Below are 23,528 nucleotides of genomic sequence, written 5' to 3'. Positions count from 1 at the left end.
AAATGTGACTCAGTTACACCAGCTGTCAGGAGGAATGGGCCCAACTTATTGTGGGAAGCTTATGGAAGACTCCCCGAAGCGTCTGACCCAAGTTAAACAATTTAAAGGCAATGCTACCAAATACTAATTGAGTGTATGTAAACTTCTGACCGACTGGGAATGTGAAGAAATAAAAGCTGAAATAAATTCTTCTCTACTATTCTGACATTTCACATTCTTAAAATAAAGTGGTGATCCTAACTGACCTAAGACAGGGACTTTTTACTAAGATTAAATGTCAAGAATTGTGGAAAAACTGAGTTTAAATGTATTTGGCTAAGGTGTATGTAAACTTCCGACTTCCAACTGTATTACAGATCAAAACCAACATTGTGGACCCCTCAGTGAGTTCAAAAGACATAATACATTACCACACAAATCCGATATTATATTTAAAAAACACCCCCTTGTCGATTGATGAACCAGTGCGTCAATCTAAGTAACATAATAAAATAAATGCCCATCAAAATCTGCCAGTTTCAGATAGAGATCTGTTTTGCACACAAAAAGGGGGGTTAAAAATGTAAAAACAACAAATATCTAACATTTCCTGAGCTTTCTTATAGCTCCTTGATATCAGACAGACCCTTCAAAACCTTGTTCGTTATGATTAGTCTGTCTTTTCTGGCATTTATGAATGTGTCATTCAATGCGTTTCTATGGGATTTGGCAGTAAAAGTACAAATACAATATTTTATCAAATCCTTTTAAAAATATATATTTTTTATACCTAAAGGGGTCCTCAAATTAAAAAACAAATAGCTAAATGATCCATGGTATGACCATCTTAAAACAATTCCATGTTATCTTATAAACCCCACCCCTCCCAATGTTTTAGGCTGTTTTCACATAAAGTCCTCTTTAAAGTAACCAATCCCAGTCCTCTTTAAAGTAACCAATCCCAGTCCTCTTTAAAGTAATAAATCATAAAAAGGCTGAAGAAAAGCTAAAGCCTCCGTTGCCTTATTACTCACACTGCCCTTGTATGAGGATGCCACTGGGAAAGAAATTCCGCAAATTACATTTTAACAAGGCACACCTGTTAACTGAAATGTGTTCCCGCCTCATGAAACTGCAAAGCTGTCGAGGCAAAGGGTGGCCTCTGAAGAATCTCAAATATACTATTAGATGTTTAATACTTTTTTGGTTACTACATGATTCCGTAGGTGTTATTTCATAGTTTTGATGTCTTCACTATTATTCTACAATGTAGAAAATAGTAAAAATAAAGAAAAACCCTGGAATGAGTAGGTGTCCAAACTTTTGACTGGTACTGTATATTATTGACACCCGGAGGACGTTAACCTGTATATATTATTGACACCCGGAGGACGTTAACCTGTATATTATTGATACCTGGAGGATGTCGCGGTGGTGAGCGTTCTCATAGCGCAGCATCTCTGACAGATCTGGGTGGTGGTCCGCGGCCGTGGTGTTGCCGAGCAGGAACACCGTGACAACCGTCCGGTTGGCGAGGACGCCGGCTCGACCCCACGACTGGCGGATGGCCTGGCGGCGGTCAAAGTGCGGAGCAAGGGATTTGACGGCCAGTAGGAGGAAGGGCGGCTCCCCTGTCCAGGTCGTTTGGCAGACGTGAGGCTGGTCCACCACTAGAGGGTACGACCGACAGCGCATGTAGAGCAGGAAGTCTTTAAAACGGGGAGGTAGGGAATTGTAGTCTTTCACGCGAGTGGTGACTCTGTAGTCCGGTTGGCAGGGGTCAGGGTTCAGCCCCGTGTCGTTGAGCCAATCAGGGACAGGTCTGACATCATCATCGCTAGTGTTGTTACTATTGGAGGAGGCGAGGATAGGGTTGTGTTGGCGGTCCAGTCTCTGTTGCTGGCGGTTCCAGTAGGCCTGACTAGGAGCCAGTTTGGACCAGAAGCGCTTGGAGGGGACAAGGACCTTGAATGGAGGAAGGAAGGACGAAATTAATAAATATTGTCCTAAACCGAGAACAACAATACATACATAAAAAAAGAGGATTAAAAAAGACAATTGAACACAGATGATACATCAACACAATTCTACAATTAAAGCCCTGTGCAGTCTTTTTAAATCATAAGTACGTTTAATAAATCACTGTTTATTTCATGAAAGTAACTCCAAATTTATGTTTTATTATTTATTTCCCCCGAGCCTCCTTTTGCTATGGAACTGCTCAGTCTGATCGTGTGGGCGTGTTGACTCCAGAGATCCTACCCTGCAAATAAGAGATGACTGGTCATAGGTCAGAATAATCAGATCAGATTGTGACGTCATGCTGAGGGCCAAAAACTCCATCCCACCTAAACATGCGAAATAAATCCAAGCATTAATTAATTTTTTAAAACTCTTACACAAAGAGCATTATCATCATTTTCACAATTTCAGTGTCATTTCATCCTCCAAGTGAAACATGGTTATAGTGTGGAAATATTACTAAAACACAGACAAGTCAACAGGCCCCGTCGTATTCACAAAGCGTAGAATCAGTTAAGTCTTTTAGATTAGTGGTTTTCAGACCTCACCTCAGGGACTCCCAGCCATTCCATCACAGGAGGTTGGTGGCACCTTAATTGGGGAGGACAGGCTCGTGGTAATGGCTGGAGCGGAATCAGTGGAATGGTTTTAAATACATGGTTTCCAGGTGTTTGATGCCGTTCCATTTGCTCCATCCCAGCCATTATTATGAGCTGTCCCCCCCTCATCAGACCCCACTGCATTCCATGTATGCTTGTGTCTAGATATGACACTTACATGCAATTTCTGCCATCAGAATACATGGATCACATTGAAAATACGGGTGTAAACGCACAACTGGCTTTGTGGTCTGACTGTGTTCCGATCTGGCTGACCACTTCAGGAGGTTTTGGACGTTGTTACGTACGCCTGTTGGAGGGAACGCAACACCCTGCTACAGCTCAACTCCCCGTGGATTGAAACAGTATGGTGATCGTAGGTGCAGGGAAGGACGACAGAGGCAGAGAAAAATACTGTTTAACAGGGAATTTATTCTTCCTTCACACGGTAAGGTGGGGAAAAGGGGCTGGATGGAACCAAGGAAAGAAAGTTAAAGCTAGAGTCCCCTCTCCTACCTGACCTGCCTTCCCACTTCTTACCTAACCTTAAGCACCACCTGGCGCGCTAACCAACATACAAATGGTGGTTCACCCAGGTCTCACCTAGTGTGCATAGACAGATTCAATACTACGGGTCACGTATGCCCGCAGGCCTCTTGCCTAAACGTTCCCACGGTGCGTCCCCGTGAACAAATGAAACAGAAAAATGACTAATACTTTAAGTGAACAATTTCAATAACCAAAAACACCTATTGGCATACACATACCCCAGAAGGAGCGGCTACAAAATAATATCCACAAAACTTTTACTGACCGCCACAATCAACACAGGACATAAAAATAAGCTATTTTCCCCTGATGAAGGAACACTGGCTTATCAAGCTGGAGAAGGAGTTAGTAATGGCAGAGACAACTGTATCCCCTGATGAGAGGGAGGGGTCAGAGCTCAATCCGCCATGGGGCTGACCAATCAGCTGCTTAGAATCCAGGAAGCCATTTCCTGAAATGAACATACAAACCTACAACACAGAACCTGGGGAACGTAACAGACGTGAATCAGGCTACTGAAAGCGCGTACAGTGGGCACTGTTGGTAGAATGCATAGTGGAAATGGAATATAGAGCAGGAAAAGGGGATTGGGACACACTGTAAACCCACTAGACACATTTACATGATGTGTCCAGAACGCTGATCAGAATACTAAAGCTGCATGAACTGTCAAGTCTAGACGCCTCCAATCAACAGTTAATCATCAAGCCCTTGATTAGTGTGAATCAGGGGAGCTAGTTCAGTCATACAAAAACATAGTGAAACTTCTGGGGCTCCCCGAGGAGAGGTTTGAGAAGCACTGTTCTACATCACAATGAATATTGTTGTGTCCGCTCTTGTCCTGTCACCCCCCCCACCCGTTGTGGTGCCCCCTCCTCCCCATGTGGTGCCCCCTCCTTTTCCCTTTCTTCTCTCACCTTGTGGTGCCCCCTCCTCCCCTTGTCCTGTCCCCTCTCACCTTGTTGTGTCCCTTGTCCTGTCCTCCTCCTCCTCTCTGTGGAACACTAGGATGAAGATGAAGAGATTGACCGTCATCAACGTCACCAGAAATTTCAGCTTCCTCCTCAGGCCCGCCATGACCTCTAGCTACGACCTCTGATCTCTAGCCACCTAGAGGGAGGGAGAGGGGAGAGCGAGACGAGGGAGAGGGGAGAGCGAGACGAGGGAGAGGGGAGAGCGAGACGAGGGGAGAGGGGAGAGCGAGACGAGGGGAGAGCGAGACGAGGGAGAGGGGAGAGCGAGACGAGGGAGAGGGGAGAGCGAGACGAGGGGAGAGCGAGACGAGGGGAGAGCGAGACGAGGGAGAGGGGAGAGCGAGACGAGGGAGAGCGAGACGAGGGACACATTAAAGTTTTTTATTTGTCATATACACAATGCAACAAAATGCTTAACACACACTAATTAGTGGTCAACTCTTCATTAAAACATTTTATAGGATGGAAGTCTCCCCTCAGTTAATATGACCAGTTAGTGTAAAAACACATGACTACAAACAGCCCACATTTCCTTCTACTTTTAGGCATCACTTCAAGAGAACACGGGTCTAAGAATCAACGCTCCAGAATGTCTTTAACCATTTTCACAGACTGATTACCATTCAGCTGAAGTTGCTAATGCAGACTGCAAATCTACAACTTGTTTATTCAAATCTACAATTTATTCAAACTCTGCTTGACTCTAAGATGGAGACTTTTGGGACAGTGAACATTTGAAATATTTATTTTGAAATGGCCAGAAAGTCTTTCAGGACAGTTGGAAAGTTTATTTAGGGAAATTCAATGTTGCTAGGCAGCAAATCACTGATCATGTGCTTTATATTCCAGAGAGCCCTCATGATCCTAATCTGTGGTCCTGGTCTGACTGATGACAACTGCACAACCTAAGACAGATACTGGCTGTGCAGGTTTGGCTTCCAACCCTGCAAGACCACAGCTGATACAGCCAACCAAGGTGGAATCATAACCACAAGGATGTGGGGGCACACACACATACACCCCTCCCCCTAAACCTCCCCCTCTCCCCTAAACACCCCTCACTAATCTGGACCTCATCTCAGAGTGACTCAACAGGTTGAATAAGAGAGGATGGGATCCTGGAGATTTTGGCTTTTCAAAACAGAGTTATACCCTTATAGACCCACTCCCTTTTCACCGGGTTACTACATTTACTAGTTATTGTCTCTACTGACACCATCACCGGGTTACTACATTTACTAGTTATTGTCTCTACTGACACCATCACCGGGTTACTACATTTACTAGTTATTATCTCTACTGACACCATCACCGGGTTACTACATTTACTAGTTATTGTCTCTACTGACACCATCACCGGGTTACTACATTTACTAGTTATTGTCTCTACTGACACCATCACCGGGTTACTACATTTACTAGTTATTGTCTCTACCGACACCATCACCGGGTTACTACATTTACTAGTTATTGTCTCTACCGACACCATCACCGGGTTACTACATTTACTAGTTATTGTCTCTACTGACACCATCACCGGGTTACTACATTTACTAGTTATTGTCTCTACTGACACCATCACCGGGTTACTACATTTACTAGTTATTGTCTCTACTGACACCATCACCGGGTTACTACATCTACTAGTTATTATCTCTACTGACACCATCACCGGGTTACTACATTTACTAGTTATTATCTCTACCGACACCATCACCGGGTTACTACATTTACTAGTTATTGTCTCTACTGACACCATCACCGGGTTACTACATTTACTAGTTATTGTCTCTACTGACACCATCACCGGGTTACTACATCTACTAGTTATTGTCTGCACTGACACCAGTGAAATGCTCAAATGGGCGAATCATTTGCATTTATGCTGAGGCTAAATGTTTGCTTTGATTTTGTTGACATGAACATAGTGTTGTATTGAACTGCTGCTAAGACCTGGTCACCACCTGGGCATCACAAAAAGACAGGATTCCTGTTCTGACTAAATTAAATACTTACCTTCTTCTCTTGCTATTGGAGTTGGAATGAGCAGAACAACCCAGCTGAGCAAGGCTGAAAGCAGGCTCTCTCTCTCCCCCTCTAACCCTTCTCAGAGGCCTTCTCTCAATGAAACACAATGACCTCTAACCCACCATAATCCTCCCCCCTTCTCTTCTTTACCTCCTCTATTTCTGATTTCTTCCTCTCACTACTTCCAGGTGTCCTTTATCTTGCTTCCTCATCTCTCCCTCATTCTACCCTTTCACCGTCTTGTGTTTCAGTTCTGCTGCCTCCTAGCAACAATTCTGCACCAGTGCCTTCAGGTCCCCCTGTGTCCTCTCATCCTCCCTCTCTTCTTCATTCTCTCCCTCTCAGCCATCCTCCCCTCACACCTATAGTACACAAGCAATCTTTATTGCATTGACTGCCTACTGTTCTTTTACCTGTGTAGGTGGAGTGTGTTTCAGGCAGTATGTGTGTGAGTGAGCATAACAGTTGGTTTTACCTGTGCAGCGGGTGGAGTCTCTCTCTGTGTGTAACGGGAGTAGGTCTTACCTGTGCGGCGGGTGGAGTGTGTCAGCCTTCACTGTCCTCTCAGTCTGGCCTCACAGCTCTTAACCCATACTGAGTCCCACCCCCTGGGGAACAGCAGCCAATGGGACACATAGGGGGGAGGGGTGTGGCAGCAACCTGTAGGAAAGAAAGACCAGCTGGGTGTCAACACCTCACGATAGAGACGACCAGGAACAGAAAGACCAGCTGGGTGTCAACACCTCACGATAGAGACGACCAGGAACAGAAAGACCAGCTGGGTGTCAACACCTCACAATAGAGACGACCAGGAAACAGTAGGAGACACACCGTGTTCACAACTAAGCGAGGCAAATATTATTCCCACCCAAGGCCTCAGACGAGTCTTGCCTTGTGGATTTGTTGCATCATTTCTTTCATTCTACCCCTGCTGAGGGCTTCCGTTATTGACAATCAGACATTCTGTGGACTCCATTTCAGTGCCACCTAGACATGTTGCATGACGGTCCTGTTCTCATGCTCTACAAGCGGGGTACAGAGAACTGTGATAATCATTAACTTATTGGCTTTCTGAGCAAACAAGAAGGATCAGTAAGAACAAAAAGCAGGCAGCAGCTCACACACTGTGGGACATGTGAAAAGTGACCCCAGGACAGTCCCGTGATCCTGTTACCCATGTTAATCCCTACTAGGCTTGGGAGGTATCCAGACTGTCATACCGACCTTGTGCCATAATGGGATATCCGGTAATACCGGCACTGAACACTAGGGGGTGCTACTGTAATCCAAAGGTTAGCAATGCTAACAAGTGATGTAAAATCCCATAGAGAATGCTAACTAAATGGTAATGAGCGCAATGATTAGCAGGACAGACATCCCAGCTCAAAGTTATACAAGGAACTCAAATATGCTACTCACAGATTGCTGCACACACACACAAAACAACTAGACAGGAAGGCTCTTGATCCAGGAGGGGATAATCTGCTGTTACCAAGCGAAACTTGATTTTGGAAGAAGCTAACCACTTAGCTAGATAGCTAACTAGCTACTAAATTAGCAATCCAAAATGCACAACTGCAGAGCATTTAGCACATTTTAGACAGTTATCAACTAATCTAGCTGGCAAACATTAGCATTAACCATTAACGTAATGTAACTACATCACAACAGTGAGTGTCAAGGCTCCGGTCTCTCGTTGTCTGCTTGTAAACAAACACCACATGACGGGGGATTGGCGCTAAGCTTCATAATGAAAAATACTGATCCGTGAAATGAAGGACACAATCTTCTTTATCTCCTAAAGTATTTCACAAGCTGACTTCAGGTATTTACTTAAAAAGCACTCACAATTATAAAAATAATACTTTAAAAGAAATACTTAACATTATTGACGGTATTGGACAAATCTTTCCTTTGGCCATTTCCAAATACCCCGGTATTCCGCCCAGGCCTAAAGCCTACTATGTTTGTGTATATGTATAACCCTACTGTACGTGTGTATGTGTGTATAACCCTACTATACATGTGTATAAGTATGGTATGAAGAGATGAGCGAGGTCCACAAATGACGAAGGGTGACAGAGACGTAGGCCGAGGTCTAGGTTTGTGTCAGCACACCAAAATGTGTAGAGTGGACAACACTATTCACACACTGTCAGACTGATGGCAGTGAGGCAGACACCCCCCCTGAGATGTTTTGTGAATTTAGGCAAAGACCCATTTCCATTCTAGTCCCCACCTAGTTGTCCCCCCCATGCCCCCATCATGTCCATGGATTGTTAGCTAGCGGTGGCTAAAGTTAGCTGAAGTTGGTAATGACTGTTTAAAGAGAACTGAACCATGGATGACAGTTTCTCCTGGTTCATCTACTACCTTCAGGATGACGAACCATCTAACGTCAAGTTGTAAAATAGTCGACTAGTCCTTTCTGGAGACCCGAGACACATTACTGTAACGTAAACTTGAGCATTTCTTCCGTCTCGACTACTACCTCCGGAGGTTATGGGTGAGCCTTCCTCCAGTCACTCCCCTCAGAGCAGGGCAGCGGAAACAGAACGGTCTCATTGAGCACAACACTCCTACAGTAAAAATCTTAATAGCAGAGTAAAGGTTTTTGAAACAGCTGAAAATGTATAGATATGAGAGTTGTTTTATTGAGATTTTAACTGAAATTGCAGTAACAGCCTGCTCCATTCTGACATTTTTGCAGTAGCTTAAAAAAAAAAAAAAAAAAGAGTCACCTGTGTTTTGTCTGGCTGCAGTGAGCCGTGGAAAACAGCTGTCAACTCACACCGAATTACCCACGCTTTCAGTCAGAGCTTACTTTACCATATGTAATGACTTGCATGATATTGATAAAAATGAAGCCTGGTTTGTTCTAATGTTGTAAGGTAGGCCTACTGTAATTTATATTTGTATTTCTCTCTTTCCCTCTCTCGGAGGACCTGAGCCCTAGGACCATGCCTCAGGACTACCTGACATGACGACTCCTTGCTGTCCTCCCAGTCCACCTGGCCGTGCTGCTGCTCCAGTTTCAACTGTTCTGCCTGCGGCAATGGAACCCTGACCTGTTCACTGGACGTGCTACCTGTCCCAGACCTGCTGTTTTCAACTCTCTAGAGACAGCAGGAGCGGTAGAGATACTCTCAATGATCGGCTATGAAAAGCCAACTGACATTTACTCTTGAGGTGCTGACTTGTTACACCCTCGACAACTGTGAATATTATTATTTGACCATGCTGGTCATTTATGAACATCTTGACCATGTGCTGTTATAATCTCCACCCGGCACAGCCAGAAGAGGACTGGCCACCCCTCATAGCCTGGTTCCTCTCCTGGTTTCTTTCTAGGTTTTGGCCGTGCTGCTGCTCCAGTTTCAACTGTTCTGCCTGCGGCTATGGAACCCTGACCTGTTCACCGGACGTGCTACCTGTCCCAGACCTGCTGTCCCAGACCTGCTGTCCCAGACCTGCTGGAACCCTGACCTGTTCACCGGACGTGCTACCTGTCCCAGACCTGCTGTTTTCAACTCTCTAGAGACAGCAGGAGCGGAAGAGATACTCTCAAAGATCGGCTATGAAAAAGCCGACACTTACTCTTGAGTTGCTGACTTGTTGCACCCTCGACAACTACTATGATTATTATTATTTGACCATGCTGGTCATTTATGAACATTTGAACATCTTGGCCATGTTCTGTTATAATCTCCACCCCGGCACAGCCAGAAGAGGACAGTTTCTTCCTAGGTTTTGGCCTTTCTAGGGAGTTTTTCCTAGCCACCGTACTTCTACACCTGCATTGCTTGCTGTTTGGGGTTTTAGGCTGGGTTTCTGTACAGCACTTTGACATATCAGCTGATGTAAGAAGGGCTTTAAAAATAAATTTGATATGAGAGGGGGAGTTAATCATTCATTTTTGATCGGCTAACGTTACTTGATGAAGACATTGTTCGCTGTAGTAACTGTGCTCTCGTCTTGAAGCTAAAAAGTAATGAGTGTAAACGTTAGCGACAGGAATATAAACCCTTTAATTGTTTGCACATGCTTGTGAATTGTTGCGTTATTCAAGAGTGTAATATGGTTGAGATGAAAAGTTGTTTGCATAGTGGAATAGTTTGTTGTTAGCATGCTTAGCTACTGGCTAGTTACCTACGTTACTGGGATATTTACATTACATTTTAAACTACAGTGCAAGAATGTCCGTTGCCAAGCTCCCAAACTCTCTCTCGGCAGTCCGTTGCTAATGTAAATTGAAATGTTGATGTAAATATTATGTACATTTGAATCTCATCACGGTGCCTCTGCTAGAACTCTGTTCAATTTGAATAAGCCCTAAATCAGTCTGAAGACTGGAGTCGCAGCCATAGACCTCATTAAACAATTATACAAGATAACAGCAGGAAGGAAGTCTAACTCAAACACACACCCTCATTACCTCTGACTATAATACTGCTCAGACTGTTGACTGATGAAGAATAAAAAATAAAAAAGGGAGTAGTTTAAAATGCCAAATATCATTTTTCATAGTGTGCAATGCAAGTGGAGCCTAAGCAGAATGTCATGCTGAATGAAGCTTGTTAGGAGAGTTGTCCAGTCAGACAAGTCTTCTCTGCTCCTCAAAAACCCATTGGATGAGAAAGCCAGATGTCTCTCCCCTCTGACCTTCTCCTCCAATGGGTTTTGAGAAGGAAGCCAGGAGAGAGAGTATGAGAGGACGGGAGGAGTATGCAATTGAGATTCTCCCATTGTGCATCAGTCAAAAGTGGCTTCTTCTCTTCTCCATCTGGACTTATAGGAAATAATGTGACGGTCTAAGCAATATGGTGGACGTATCCTGGAAGTTAATCACGTGACGGTCTAAGCAATATGGTGGACGTATCCTGGAAGCTAATCACGTGACGGTCTAAGCAATATGGTGGACGTATCCTGGAAGTTAATCACGTGACGGTCTAAGCAATATGGTGGACGTATCCTGGAAGTTAACCAAAGGCAGGTGACAAATGTATGTCCACTATAAGCCTATAGAAACGCATTGGGCTTTTTTAGGACAGATTTTGGCGAGAGTGAAACTTCTCGGTCGCCTCGTCTTCTCGGGTCGCCTCGTCCTCTCTGAGCTAGGAAAAACTGCTGCAATGGATTATGGTCATTGTATTGAATTAAAAAGTTTCTACACTGAACTAGGGTGAATATTTGCTTAATGAAAACAACTCCCTTCAGCCCAGCGTCCCACATCGTTCTTGACTTGCTCTGCTGAATGAAATCAAGCGCTGGGCTCAACACAAACAACTAAATGGAATTCAAGTAACGGAACCGATGTCAGTCAATTAGTTGTTTAATAACCCCTCCCCGCCAAAAGAGAGGTTGGTTAATCCCTCAGCACTACAAGACTAACTTACCAATAAACAACAGAAACGTGTTAGCTGACACTGACCGACCAATAAACAACAGAAACGTGTTAGCTGACCTGACTGACCAATAAACAACAGAAACGTGTTAGCTGACCTGACTGACTGACCAATAAACAACAGAAACGTGTTAGCTGACCTGACTGACTGACCAATAAACAACAGAAACGTGTTAGCTGACCTGACTGACCAATAAACAACAGAAACGTGTTAGCTGACCTGACTGACCAATAAACAACAGAAACGTGTTAGCTGACGACTGACTGACCAATAAACAACAGAAACGTGTTAGCTGACCTGACTGACCAATAAACAACAGAAACGTGTTAGCTGACCTGACTGACCAATAAACAACAGAAACGTGTTAGCTGACCTGACTGACCAATAAACAACAGAAACGTGTTAGCTGACTCTGACTGACCAATAAACAACAGAAACGTGTTAGCTGACTGACTGACTGACCAATAAACAACAGAAACGTGTTAGCTGACCTACTGACTGACCAATAAACAACAGAAACGTGTTAGCTGACCTGACTGACCAATAAACAACAGAAACGTGTTAGCTGACATGACTCTGACTGACCAATAAACAACAGAAACGTGTTAGCTGACCTCACTGACTGACCAATAAACAACAGAAACGTGTTAGCTGACCTGACTGACCAATAAACAACAGAAACGTGTTAGCTGACCTGACTAGACCAATAAACAACAGAAACGTGTTAGCTGACCTGACTGACCAATAAACAACAGAAACGTGTTAGCTGACCTGACTGACCAATAAACAACAGAAACGTGTTAGCTGACCTGACTGACCAATAAACAACAGAAACGTGTTAGCTGACCTGACTGACCAATAAACAACAGAAACGTGTTAGCTGACCTGACTGACCAATAAACAACAGAAACGTGTTAGCTGACGCTGACTGACCAATAAACAACAGAAACGTGTTAGCTGACCTGACTGACCAATAAACAACAGAAACGTGTTAGCTGACCTGACTGACCAATAAACAACAGAAACGTGTTAGCTGACCTGACTGACCAATAAACAACAGAAACGTGTTAGCTGACCTGACTGACCAATAAACAACAGAAACGTGTTAGCTGACTGACTGACTGACCCAATAAACAACAGAAACGTGTTAGCTGACGCTGACTGACCAATAAACAACAGAAACGTGTTAGCTGACCTGACTGACCAATAAACAACAGAAACGTGTTAGCTGACCTGACTGACTGACCAATAAACAACAGAAACGTGTTAGCTGACCTGACTGACTGACTGACCAATAAACAACAGAAACATGTTAGCTGACCTGACTGACTGACCAATAAACAACAGAAACATGTTAGCTGACCTGACCTGACTGACCAATAAACAACAGAAACGTGTTAGCTGACCTGACTGACTGACTGACCAATAAACAACAGAAACGTGTTAGCTGACCTGACTGACTGACTGACCAATAAACAACAGAAACGTGTTAGCTGACCTGACTGACTGACTGACCAATAAACAACAGAAACGTGTTAGCTGACCTGACTGACTGACTGACCAATAAACAACAGCAACGTGTTAGCTGACCTGACTGACTGACCAATAAACAACAGAAACGTGTTAGCTGACATGACTGACTGACCAATAAACAACAGAAACGTGTTAGCTGACATGACTGACTGACCAATAAACAACAGAAACGTGTTAGCTGACATGACTGACTGACCAATAAACAACAGAAACGTGTTAGCTGACCTGACTGACCAATAAACAACAGAAACGTGTTAGCTGACCTGACTGACCAATAAACAACAGAAACATGTTAGCTGACTGACTGACTGACCAATAAACAACAGAAACGTGTTAGCTGACCTGACTGACCAATAAACAACAGAAACGTGTTAGCTGACCTGACTGACCAATAAACAACAGAAACATGTTAGCTGACTGACTGACTGACCAATAAACAACAGAAACATGTTAGCTGACCTGACTGACTGACCAATAAACAACAGAAACATGTTAGCTGACCTGACTGACTGACCAATAAACAACAGAAACATGTTAGCTGACCTGACTGACCAATAAACAACAGAAACGTGTTAGCTGACCTGACTGACTCCAATAAACAACAGAAACGTGTTAGCTGACCTGACTGACCAATAAACAACAGAAACGTGTTAGCTGACCTGACTGACCAATAAACAACAGAAACGTGTTAGCTGACCTGACTGACCAATAAACAACAGAAACGTGTTAGCTGACCTGACTGACCAATAAACAACAGAAACATGTTAGCTGACCTGACTGACCAATAAACAACAGAAACATGTTAGCTGACCTGACTGACCAATAAACAACAGAAACGTGTTAGCTGACCTGACTGACCAATAAACAACAGAAACGTGTTAGCTGACCTGACTGACCAATAAACAACAGAAACGTGTTAGCTGACCTGACTGACCAATAAACAACAGAAACATGTTAGCTGACCTGACTGACCAATAAACAACAGAAACATGTTAGCTGACCTGACTGACCAATAAACAACAGAAACATGTTAGCTGACCTGACTGACCCAATAAACAACAGAAACGTGTTAGCTGACCTGACTGACTGACCAATAAACAACAGAAACGTGTTAGCTGACCTGACTGACTGACCAATAAACAACAGAAACGTGTTAGCTGACCTGACTGACTGACCAATAAACAACAGAAACGTGTTAGCTGACCTGACTGACTGACCAATAAACAACAGAAACGTGTTAGCTGACCTGACTGACTGACCAATAAACAACAGAAACATGTTAGCTGACCTGACTGACTGACCAATAAACAACAGAAACATGTTAGCTGACCTGACTGACTGACCAATAAACAGAAACATGTTAGCTGACCTGACTGACTGACCAATAAACAGAAACGTGTTAGCTGACCTGACTGACCAATAAACAGAAACATGTTAGCTGACCTGACTGACTGACCAATAAACACAGAAACGTGTTAGCTGACCTGACTGACTGACCAATAAACAACAGAAACATGTTAGCTGACATGACTGACTGACATGACTGACTGACATAAGAGAAAAGCTGCTGATGAACAAACATTTCTAAATGGCACTTGGTGTATTCTACTATTCTAACTGAGTTCCAAGGGTCGGGGGACCCGTTTATGGAAATTGATCCGTGGGCCTATAAAAGTTGCCCTCCCTGATTTAGAGGCTTTAAAATACAATACATACACTTAAATCAAGCGTTTTATGTTTCCAGAACTAAAAAAAAAGGTGATCTGTCAACAAATGTCCTCATCCTAGACGATCTGTTTAGTAGATGCAGCTGTGTGTCAACATTCCTAAATGATTAGAAAAGATAAGCACCAGGTCATTTCCTGATTTGTGGCGCTCATCTTATCCCTCATTGGGTGTTGAGGCATATAGCACAACGTTGTAATTGTTGACCTGCGAAGTGGACTCTTCTTGACATTGAGTCTTAAGTGTAATCATGGACACTCTTACTGACAGTTGTGGCTGCTTTGCATGATGAATTGTCTTTACCTTCTTGCCCTTTGTGCGGTTGTCTGGGCCCAATAATGTTTGTACCCTGTTTTGTGCTGCTACCATGTTGTGTTGCTGCTGCCATGATGCTGTGTTGTCATGTGTTGTTTCCAATGCTGTGTTGTCACCAATGCTGTGTTGTCACCAATGCTGTGTTGTGTCGTCTCGTCGTGATGTGTATTTTGTCCTATATTTTTAGCAGGCCTTTTGCCTTTTAGTAGGCCGTCATTGTAAATAAGTATTTGTTCTTAACTGACTTGGCGAGTTAAAGGTTAAATAGTAAATAAACACTAGTGTTGAGGTCAGAAAACATCTGACAAAACGTTGATATAAACTGTGTTAACGGGGACATTACACAGAAATTCAAAAGATGACTACAAGATGATGCTGAAACATTGGAGATTAACCGAACAAATGACTGGCAGCTTATACAGTAGACCCTCTGTCGGGGTCCATTTTAACAGTCTACAGTTGGGGTCCATTTTAACAGTCTACAGTAGACTCTCTGTCGGGGTCTATTTTAACAGTCTACAGTTGGGGTCTATTTTAACAGTCTACAGTTGACCCTCTGTCGGGGTCTATTTTAACAGTCTACAGTTGACCCTCTGTCGGGGTCTATTTTAACAGTCTACAGTTGACTCTGTTAGTCAGCACCTCTAACTGTTTGGGGTCACACAAAGGACATATTGGTTTACAGAAATCCATACTTAGGTGTTGTTTACCTGGTCACTGTCTCCAGCTCTGTTGCATTTAAATCAAATCAAATGTATTTATATAGCCCTTCGTACATCAGCTGATATCTCAAAGTGCTGTACAGAAACCCAGCCTACAAGCAATGCATCTGAAAGAATCACGGTGAGCTAGGAAAAACTCCCTAGGAAAAACTCCCTAGAAAGGCCAAAAACCTAGGAAGAAACCTAGAGAGGAACCAGACTATAGGGGTGGCCAGTCCTCTTCTGGCTGTGCAGGGTGGATATTATAACAGAACATGGTCAAGATGTTAAAATGTTCATAAATGACCAGCATGGTCAAATAATAATAATAATCATAGTAGTTGTCGAGGGTGCAACAAGCACCCTCGACAACAAGTTACAGAACAAACCCAATGGAAGTAAATATCCATGATAATGCCATATTTCACATTTCAGGGTCAAATCATCTGAAAGTAACTTTACTGAGCTAGAAAAATGTGACAAGGCAGGGGTGGTATACAGAAGATAACCCTATTTGGTAAAAGACCAAGTCTTTTTGGCATGAACAGCTCAAATAAGCAAAGAGAAACGACAGTCCATCATTACTTTAAGACATGAAGGTCAGTCAATCCAGATGAGTTCATTCACAGAACAATCTTTATACGAATAATAGTTTAAAAAATAAATAATAAAAAAATTTAATCCAGGTTATGAACATGTTACGGTAATGAGAACTCGTTATAACAAAATGTTCATGGTCTCGGAAAACGGTTTTTAAACGTTACATCTGAACAGTTGTGATTAATATGGACAATAATTTGATGGCATTTTATCCATTACAAAATAAAAGGTTTGTCTTTTAAAAAAATGTACCAAGAGTAATACACACACACACACGACATAATATTGTACAGACATGGCCCAATGGTATTCCTAGAAACACAGACCACAACAAGCAGTCATACACTCCTGGAATGTGCTAGAAAACCTTTGGAATTCTGCCCATCAGCTCCGGGAAAGAGATCACGTGATATCCCAGAAATTATTTAATGTTAAATACTTAAATCAAATCGTTATGTCACAGCCGCCGTATACAACAGGTGTAGACCCTACAGTGAAATGCTTACTTACAAGCCCTTAACAGTTTTCTTAACTGCATTGTTGGTTAAGTAAAAAATATATACAATTATTAACAAATAAATAAAACAATTACATGGGCTCATAACTTATGTTAGTAAAAACATAGTATACAATATAAAATTACATAAGGCTGAAGTTTGCTGACCGGGAAACCTGACCAGGAAACACTCAAACTGAAATAGTCAAACTGAAATAGTCATCCCTTCAACAACTTCAGAGGCCAAAGATGGTTATGGGCACCTTGCAAGTTGATGCAACAGTGATCTCTAGGGGACTAGACACTGAGTGGACAAAACATTAGGAACACCGGCTCTTTCCATGACACACTGACTAGCTGACTCCAGGTGAAAGCTATGATCCCTTCTTGATGTCACTTGTTAAATCCACTTCAATCAGTGTAGATGAAGGGGAGGAGACAGGTTAAAGAAGGATTTTAAAGCCTTGAGACAGTTGAGACATGGATTGTGTATGTGTGTAATTCAGAGGGTGAATGGACAAGACTAAAGATGTACTGTAATTTCCGGACTATTAAGCGCACCTGAATATAAGCCGCACCCACTGAATTAAAAAATATATATATTTTGAAAATAAAAAAGCCGCACATGTCTATAAGCCGCAGTTGCCTACCGGTACATTGAAACAAATTAACTTTACACAGGCTTTAACGAAACACGGCTTGTAACAAAAAATAAATTTGCAGTAAACAGTAGCCTACCAAGAAAGTCATTGGTCACCATCTTCCTCCTCCTGTGCACTGAAACCATCTCCTTCGGTGTCGGAGTTGAATAGCCTCAGAATTGCTTCATCCGATATTGGATCGTTTTCATTGTCACTCTCGTCACTTTCATCCGGAGGCAAATCCCCCGCTGAGCCCTCTTCAACAAGCAGCAGTCCAGCCTTTCGAAACCTGTTGATGATAGTGGATTTTTTGACAATGCTCCACGCTGTCAGGACCCACAAATTTGAAAGCGGGAAAAATCCATATATTAGCCGCGTCATTGTTTAAGCCGCGAAGTTCAAAGCCTGGGAAAAAAGTTGGAGTATAGTCTGGAATTTACATGATGTGCTTTTGAACAGGGTATGGTAGTAGGTGCCAGGCGCTCGCTCCGGTTTGTGTCAAGAACTGCAACGCTGCTGGATTTTTCACACAGTTCCCCATGTGTATCCAGAATGGTCCACCACCCAAAGGACATCCAGCCAACTTGACAGAACTGTGGGAAGCATTGGAGTCAACATGGTCCAGCTTCCCTGTGGAACGCTTTAGACACCTTGTGGAGGCCATTCCCCAACGAATTGAGGCTGTTCTGGGGGGGTGCGCAACTCAATATTAGGAAGGCGTTAACGTGTTGTACACTCAGTGCACGTGTTCTAGGGAACTGGGCCCTAGAGCCCTAGTCAAAAGTAGTGCACTATTTAGGGAATAGGATGCCATTTGGGACCAAGCCTGGGATACACACAATACATCTATCACACTTCAGATATAGCTGACACTGTCTCCGCTCCAAAGGTGTGTGTGGCCTGATCTGCCCAGTAAGTGTTTGTGTGTGTGCTGTCACAGTTTGTGCAACTTCTGTGCAGCATGTCTGGCCATTTTTAAAGGGTGTGTTGACTGCACTTCCTAATGTGTTTGTGTTTTCCAAAACACATCCTGCTGCCTCAACCCAGCCCCAGAAGTAGTCAGAGTGAGTGAGTAGAAGGCCAGTCAAACACGACACTCAACAGCCACTGGATAAAACCTGTTAGAAGACGTTGGTTGGACTAATGCAAAAAATCACCTTTCAAATGAACATTTACAAGACATGTTACTGTAGGTTACTCTCCCACACCCTCTCTACCAGAACACACGGAAGCAGGATTTCCTAGCATCATCTCTCTCCTCACAGGTGTCTGTGTTTCAGGACTCTAGACGAGACACACAGCTCATATATGTCGTCTCTAAGAACAATAAGGATGGTTGGTTCAAGTAGAACGGCCACCAAACGTCCTGTTCTAACCGTTCCTACTTCCTGTCTGTCTGTGTGTGTGTGTGTGTGTGTGTGTGTGTGTGTGTGTGTCTGTGTGTGTGTGTGTCTGTGTGTGTGTCTGCGTGTATAAAAGAGGAACGACATGGGGCTATAATGATGATGATTGACCAGGCGTTTTAAAACTTCCCTGTTCCTTTAGTCTGATATAATACAACTAAAACGGGTCACACTGTGTTCCTCATTAGGATACTCTACCTGACTGGTGCAGAAATCCAGTTTGATCCAGTTAGCATCCCTCTCAATCTAGTGCAGCATAGCCAAAGCCTTCTATGGATGGCAGTCAGATAGGAGCACACAGTGGTGGCTGGAGCTTGGCAATATATTAAATGTAATAAAAATTGTATTTGTCACGTGGTGAATCTAAAGGGTGTAGACATTACCGAGAAATGCTTTCCTTATGAGTCCTTCCCAAAGAACAACAGGAGGAATAAAATACACAGGAATAAAGCCACATACAAGGAATACCATATATCATGAATCCCAGTATACAGGTATGATCTACAGGTTGGTTCAATACCCTCTAGAAAATGGTATTTTTATACAGTGGTAAATATCTGAAAAGTCCAACTAATTGGACTACTTAACTGTCAGTTCTGTCCTAGCGTGGTTGAGTGGAAAACCCATCAGCATGGAGAAATACCATTTAAAAACACGTATAATTCATTTGTTTCCCTTCTAGGGTCCATGCACTAGTCATAAAACTAACTCAGAAACAAGAACAGAGTAACATACCGCCACAGTCAAAATAAAGACAAATCTGATATTTGGGCCATATCGCCCAGCCCCATTGGTGGTACTCATGTGGTCCTGAGTGGCGCTAGCAGCCAAAGGTCAAGGGTTCAATTCCCTCAGGTGATCACATGATAAAAATGGACACACTCACTACTCTATTTGAAGTATCTTTGGATTAAAAACGTCTGACCAAAGTCCTACTGTGGTGTTTTACACAGATACCTGCACCTCTACTGGACAACACTTCAGACACTAGGTCAGTAGTCTCTACAAAAGGAGTGTGTGTGTGTGTGTCTGCTGGTTCTGGGACATAAAATCCCCCAACGTCCCCACAAGGATAGTAAAATAAGGAAAATTAACCCTCGTGCTGACATTTCCCAGGGGTTAGCTTTAAGAGTTAGGTTTAGGAGTTAGGTTATGGTAAGGGAAAATAGGATTTGGAATGGAAATATATTTGAGGTCCCCACGAGGATAGAAGAACATAACGTGTGTGTGTGTGAGAGAGACAGAACCCTGACAATATTCTCTCTGTCAGGTGTTAATTGCCTTTGCTTCATCATGTTGAATTCCTGAATTTGAGTCAGTTGACCATGGAAGTGCAGCCAGCTGCCCCGCCCTAAAAGGCACTATTCCAGCTGCATGAGGACACAAGGGCTGTTGGAACTACCTGTCCCCGGCTGCTGTCAGCCCGTCACTGACACACTGTGTCAGTCAGGGTGTCTCTTCAGCCCTAAACACACCAGACTACTACATCACCGCTACATATACCTGGGTCTGCCTTTGGAACGGAGATAAGAACATGCTGTCAGACCACTTCACAGCTAACTAGAAATGTTGCTAACGGAACTAGCAAATTGGGTCCTTTTCTATAGCATGACATGTTGCTACGTTGTGAAGGAGGGCAGTCAGAGAACTACTGGTTTGATCCCACTAAGGGAGACAGTGGAGGAAGTGAAGCTGTTAGCAGCACTATGACGTTGGTTTCACCTTCAGCGTATGTGGGTCTTCCCAGGTTATCCTTGTTTAGGAACCCTGGTTCACAGCTTGTGTTAGCTTCAGTCTTCCTCCCTCTACCTCTGTAGCAGATCAGTCTTCCTCCCTCTACCTCTGTAGCAGATCAGTCTGTCTCCGTCTCTACCTCTGTAGCAGATCAGTCTGTCTCCGTCTCTACCTCTGTAGCAGATCAGTCTGTCTCCGTCTCTACCTCTGTAGCAGATCAGTCTGTCTCCGTCTCTACCTCTGTAGCAGATCAGTCTGTCTCCGTCTCTACCTCTGTAGCAGATCAGTCTGTCTCCGTCTCTACCTCTGTAGCAGATCAGTCTGTCTCCGTCTCTACCTCTGTAGCAGATCAGTCTGTCTCCGTCTCTACCTCTGTAGCAGATCAGTCTGTCTCCGTCTCTACCTCTGTAGCAGATCAGTCTGTCTCCGTCTCTACCTCTGTAGCAGATCAGTCTGTCTCCGTCTCTACCTCTGTAGCAGATCAGTCTGTCTCCGTCTCTACCTCTGTAGCAGATCAGTCTGTCTCCGTCTCTACCTCTGTAGCAGATCAGTCTGTCTCCGTCTCTACCTCTGTAGCAGATCAGTCTGTCTCCGTCTCTACCTCTGTAGCAGATCAGTCTGTCTCCGTCTCTACCTCTGTAGCAGATCAGTCTGTCTCCGTCTCTACCTCTGTAGCAGATCAGTCTGTCTCCGTCTCTACCTCTGTAGCAGATCAGTCTGTCTCCGTCTCTACCTCTGTAGCAGATCAGTCTGTCTCCGTCTCTACCTCTGTAGCAGATCAGTCTGTCTCCGTCTCTACCTCTGTAGCAGATCAGTCTGTCTCCGTCTCTACCTCTGTAGCAGATCAGTCTGTCTCCGTCTCTACCTCTGTAGCAGATCAGTCTGTCTCCGTCTCTACCTCTGTAGCAGATCAGTCTGTCTCCGTCTCTACCTCTGTAGCAGATCAGTCTGTCTCTGTCTACCAGTATACACAGCTCCCTTCATGCAGCACATCCACTCTAGTGGACTTCCACTCTGGGTTTGTAACTAGGTACATATGTGTCAAGTCTATTCCAACCTGGATACTTATGCAAGACACTCCCCCAAACGACCAGGCCCTTCCAGTTGTAATGGTTGACTCAAAAGTTACAAAATGACCTTGGTCCTAAAAATGGCACCAAAAGACAATGCTATATTATCTCTAAAAGGGATATTCCCCATTGAAACCTATACAGAACATAAAAAACAGACAATTTGGGTGTTAAACTGTGGCAACGGGGTGCACATTTTAGGAGATTATATGTATAGAACTGTGCCTGTTTATACAACAACAAATTATCTTAGTTCTGTAGTCACTGCACCAAAGACACTCAGTCTACTACAGTAACGTCATTTCATGATCCTGAACTCTCGAAACTACTGCTGCTTATTGTGTGGGATGCAACATTCTGACGATAGAAATGTAGCCTATAGAGCGTCTGTCTGGTCTCTCCTGTTGTTTACGGTTCTGTACGTTGGTTTTCTATGTGAGCGATCTGTGTCCTACTCGCTGCCCTCTGAACTGTCCATCTGGTGAGTGACTGTTGATAATCCACTCACTCTACAGCCGGTTTCGACAGTATTTTAGAAGCGTAGACTACTTATTGTAGGCAGGGAATTTCCACTACGGGTTTCATTATGCTCCTCCTCTTTATCGTACTTAGTAGAATAAACTTACAATACGCCCATGAAGTCAACGAGACTTCTGCGTATTAACTTAGGAAAATATTTGGCCATATGACTGATTTCCCCAGATAGCATATGTTTGAGTTGCAACCACAACGCACAAGCGAACTCCGGGTTTTCAACAGAAATGGACGGAGAGAGCAAAGACGTGCGTCAAGCGATCAGAAATACGTTTGACAAAAACTAAATGTTCAGACTGGATATTGGAGAAACTACATTAGTAAACTCTCAATATGGCTGATAAATCACATTAATAATCGTAAACAATCATAGCTACCTTGTCTTTGAATCCTAAACCCAGGTTCGTTCTCTCATCATGAAGTGAATTGTCTCCAAGTCGCCCCCCAAAAAACCGAAAACTCTCCTTCTCACTTCTTCAGAAAACTGCAACCCTGTAGCGCATGGAGATGGCGCATCTGACATCCGTGCTGTAAAAGGTAGCGTTCAAACTTTCCGTAGACGTATCGTCCAATGATTAATAGGCTACAAGCCCGCCGTTGATTACTTCACATTTTAAGCGAAATGTTCACTAATACCTTGAGGACAAACGATGTTTATTCCAATTTCGAGTTTAGATTGTGTGATCGGGAGTTCCTTACCCTTCCTACTCGCACCAGTGACACAGATTTGCTGATTGACTGCTGGAAAACCAGACTCCTCCTAAATAAAGGTATGACGTTGCCTTTGTTCGGCCTATTTACCTCCTCAGGAGTTGGAAAAAAACTGTTTTTTTTTATTCAAAAGGCAGTAAAACAAAAATGATGGAGTGAGTTTTAGTAAAAATACCTTGATGTAATAATTTGTTATAGGGACATATGTGCTAGGCTAATGCTGCATTCACACAGGTTATCGTCATAAACTACATTTTACATACACCTTGATCACACCGACAGTGTTTTTGCGCAAAATGGTATGCAGCGTCATCTGGATATGTGGGCAACAAAGGTTCAACATTCACCTTCTGCTACCATTTCTGTCAAGCTGTCTACGCACACAATTTGATGCATACGTTAGATAAATCCAATGTATGCACCTCACAGAAAGCACTGCAACTGCCTCTGCATTGCAACGCTGCAAGGCTAACACAGCGTTCCATTGGAAATGAATGTACTTCTGGTGT

General features: G+C 43.5%; 1 protein-coding gene across 1 annotated transcript in view; it reads right to left on the bottom strand.

The window, feature by feature from the left end:
* b3gnt2b (UDP-GlcNAc:betaGal beta-1,3-N-acetylglucosaminyltransferase 2b) overlaps positions 1 to 23,086 on the bottom strand; it is a 28,026-nt gene extending 4,940 nt beyond the window's left edge. The window contains exons 1-5 of the mRNA XM_045714159.1: positions 22,686 to 23,086; positions 6,677 to 6,811; positions 4,108 to 4,259; positions 3,624 to 3,633; positions 1,396 to 1,944 (exon numbers count right to left, since the gene is read on the bottom strand). Coding sequence (XP_045570115.1) covers positions 1,396 to 1,944; positions 3,624 to 3,633; positions 4,108 to 4,226 — 678 coding nt within the window. The 5' untranslated portion in view covers positions 4,227 to 4,259; positions 6,677 to 6,811; positions 22,686 to 23,086. The remainder of the gene's footprint in view (positions 1 to 1,395; positions 1,945 to 3,623; positions 3,634 to 4,107; positions 4,260 to 6,676; positions 6,812 to 22,685) is intronic.
* Positions 23,087 to 23,528: the final 442 nt, after the last annotated feature.

The sequence above is a fragment of the Salmo salar genome, unplaced genomic scaffold, assembly GCF_905237065.1.
Source record: "Salmo salar unplaced genomic scaffold, Ssal_v3.1, whole genome shotgun sequence".
Classification (NCBI taxonomy): Eukaryota; Metazoa; Chordata; class Actinopteri; order Salmoniformes; family Salmonidae; genus Salmo; species Salmo salar.
Note: the sequence above shows the minus strand (reverse complement) of the source record. Positions and strands in the feature narration are given on the sequence as shown.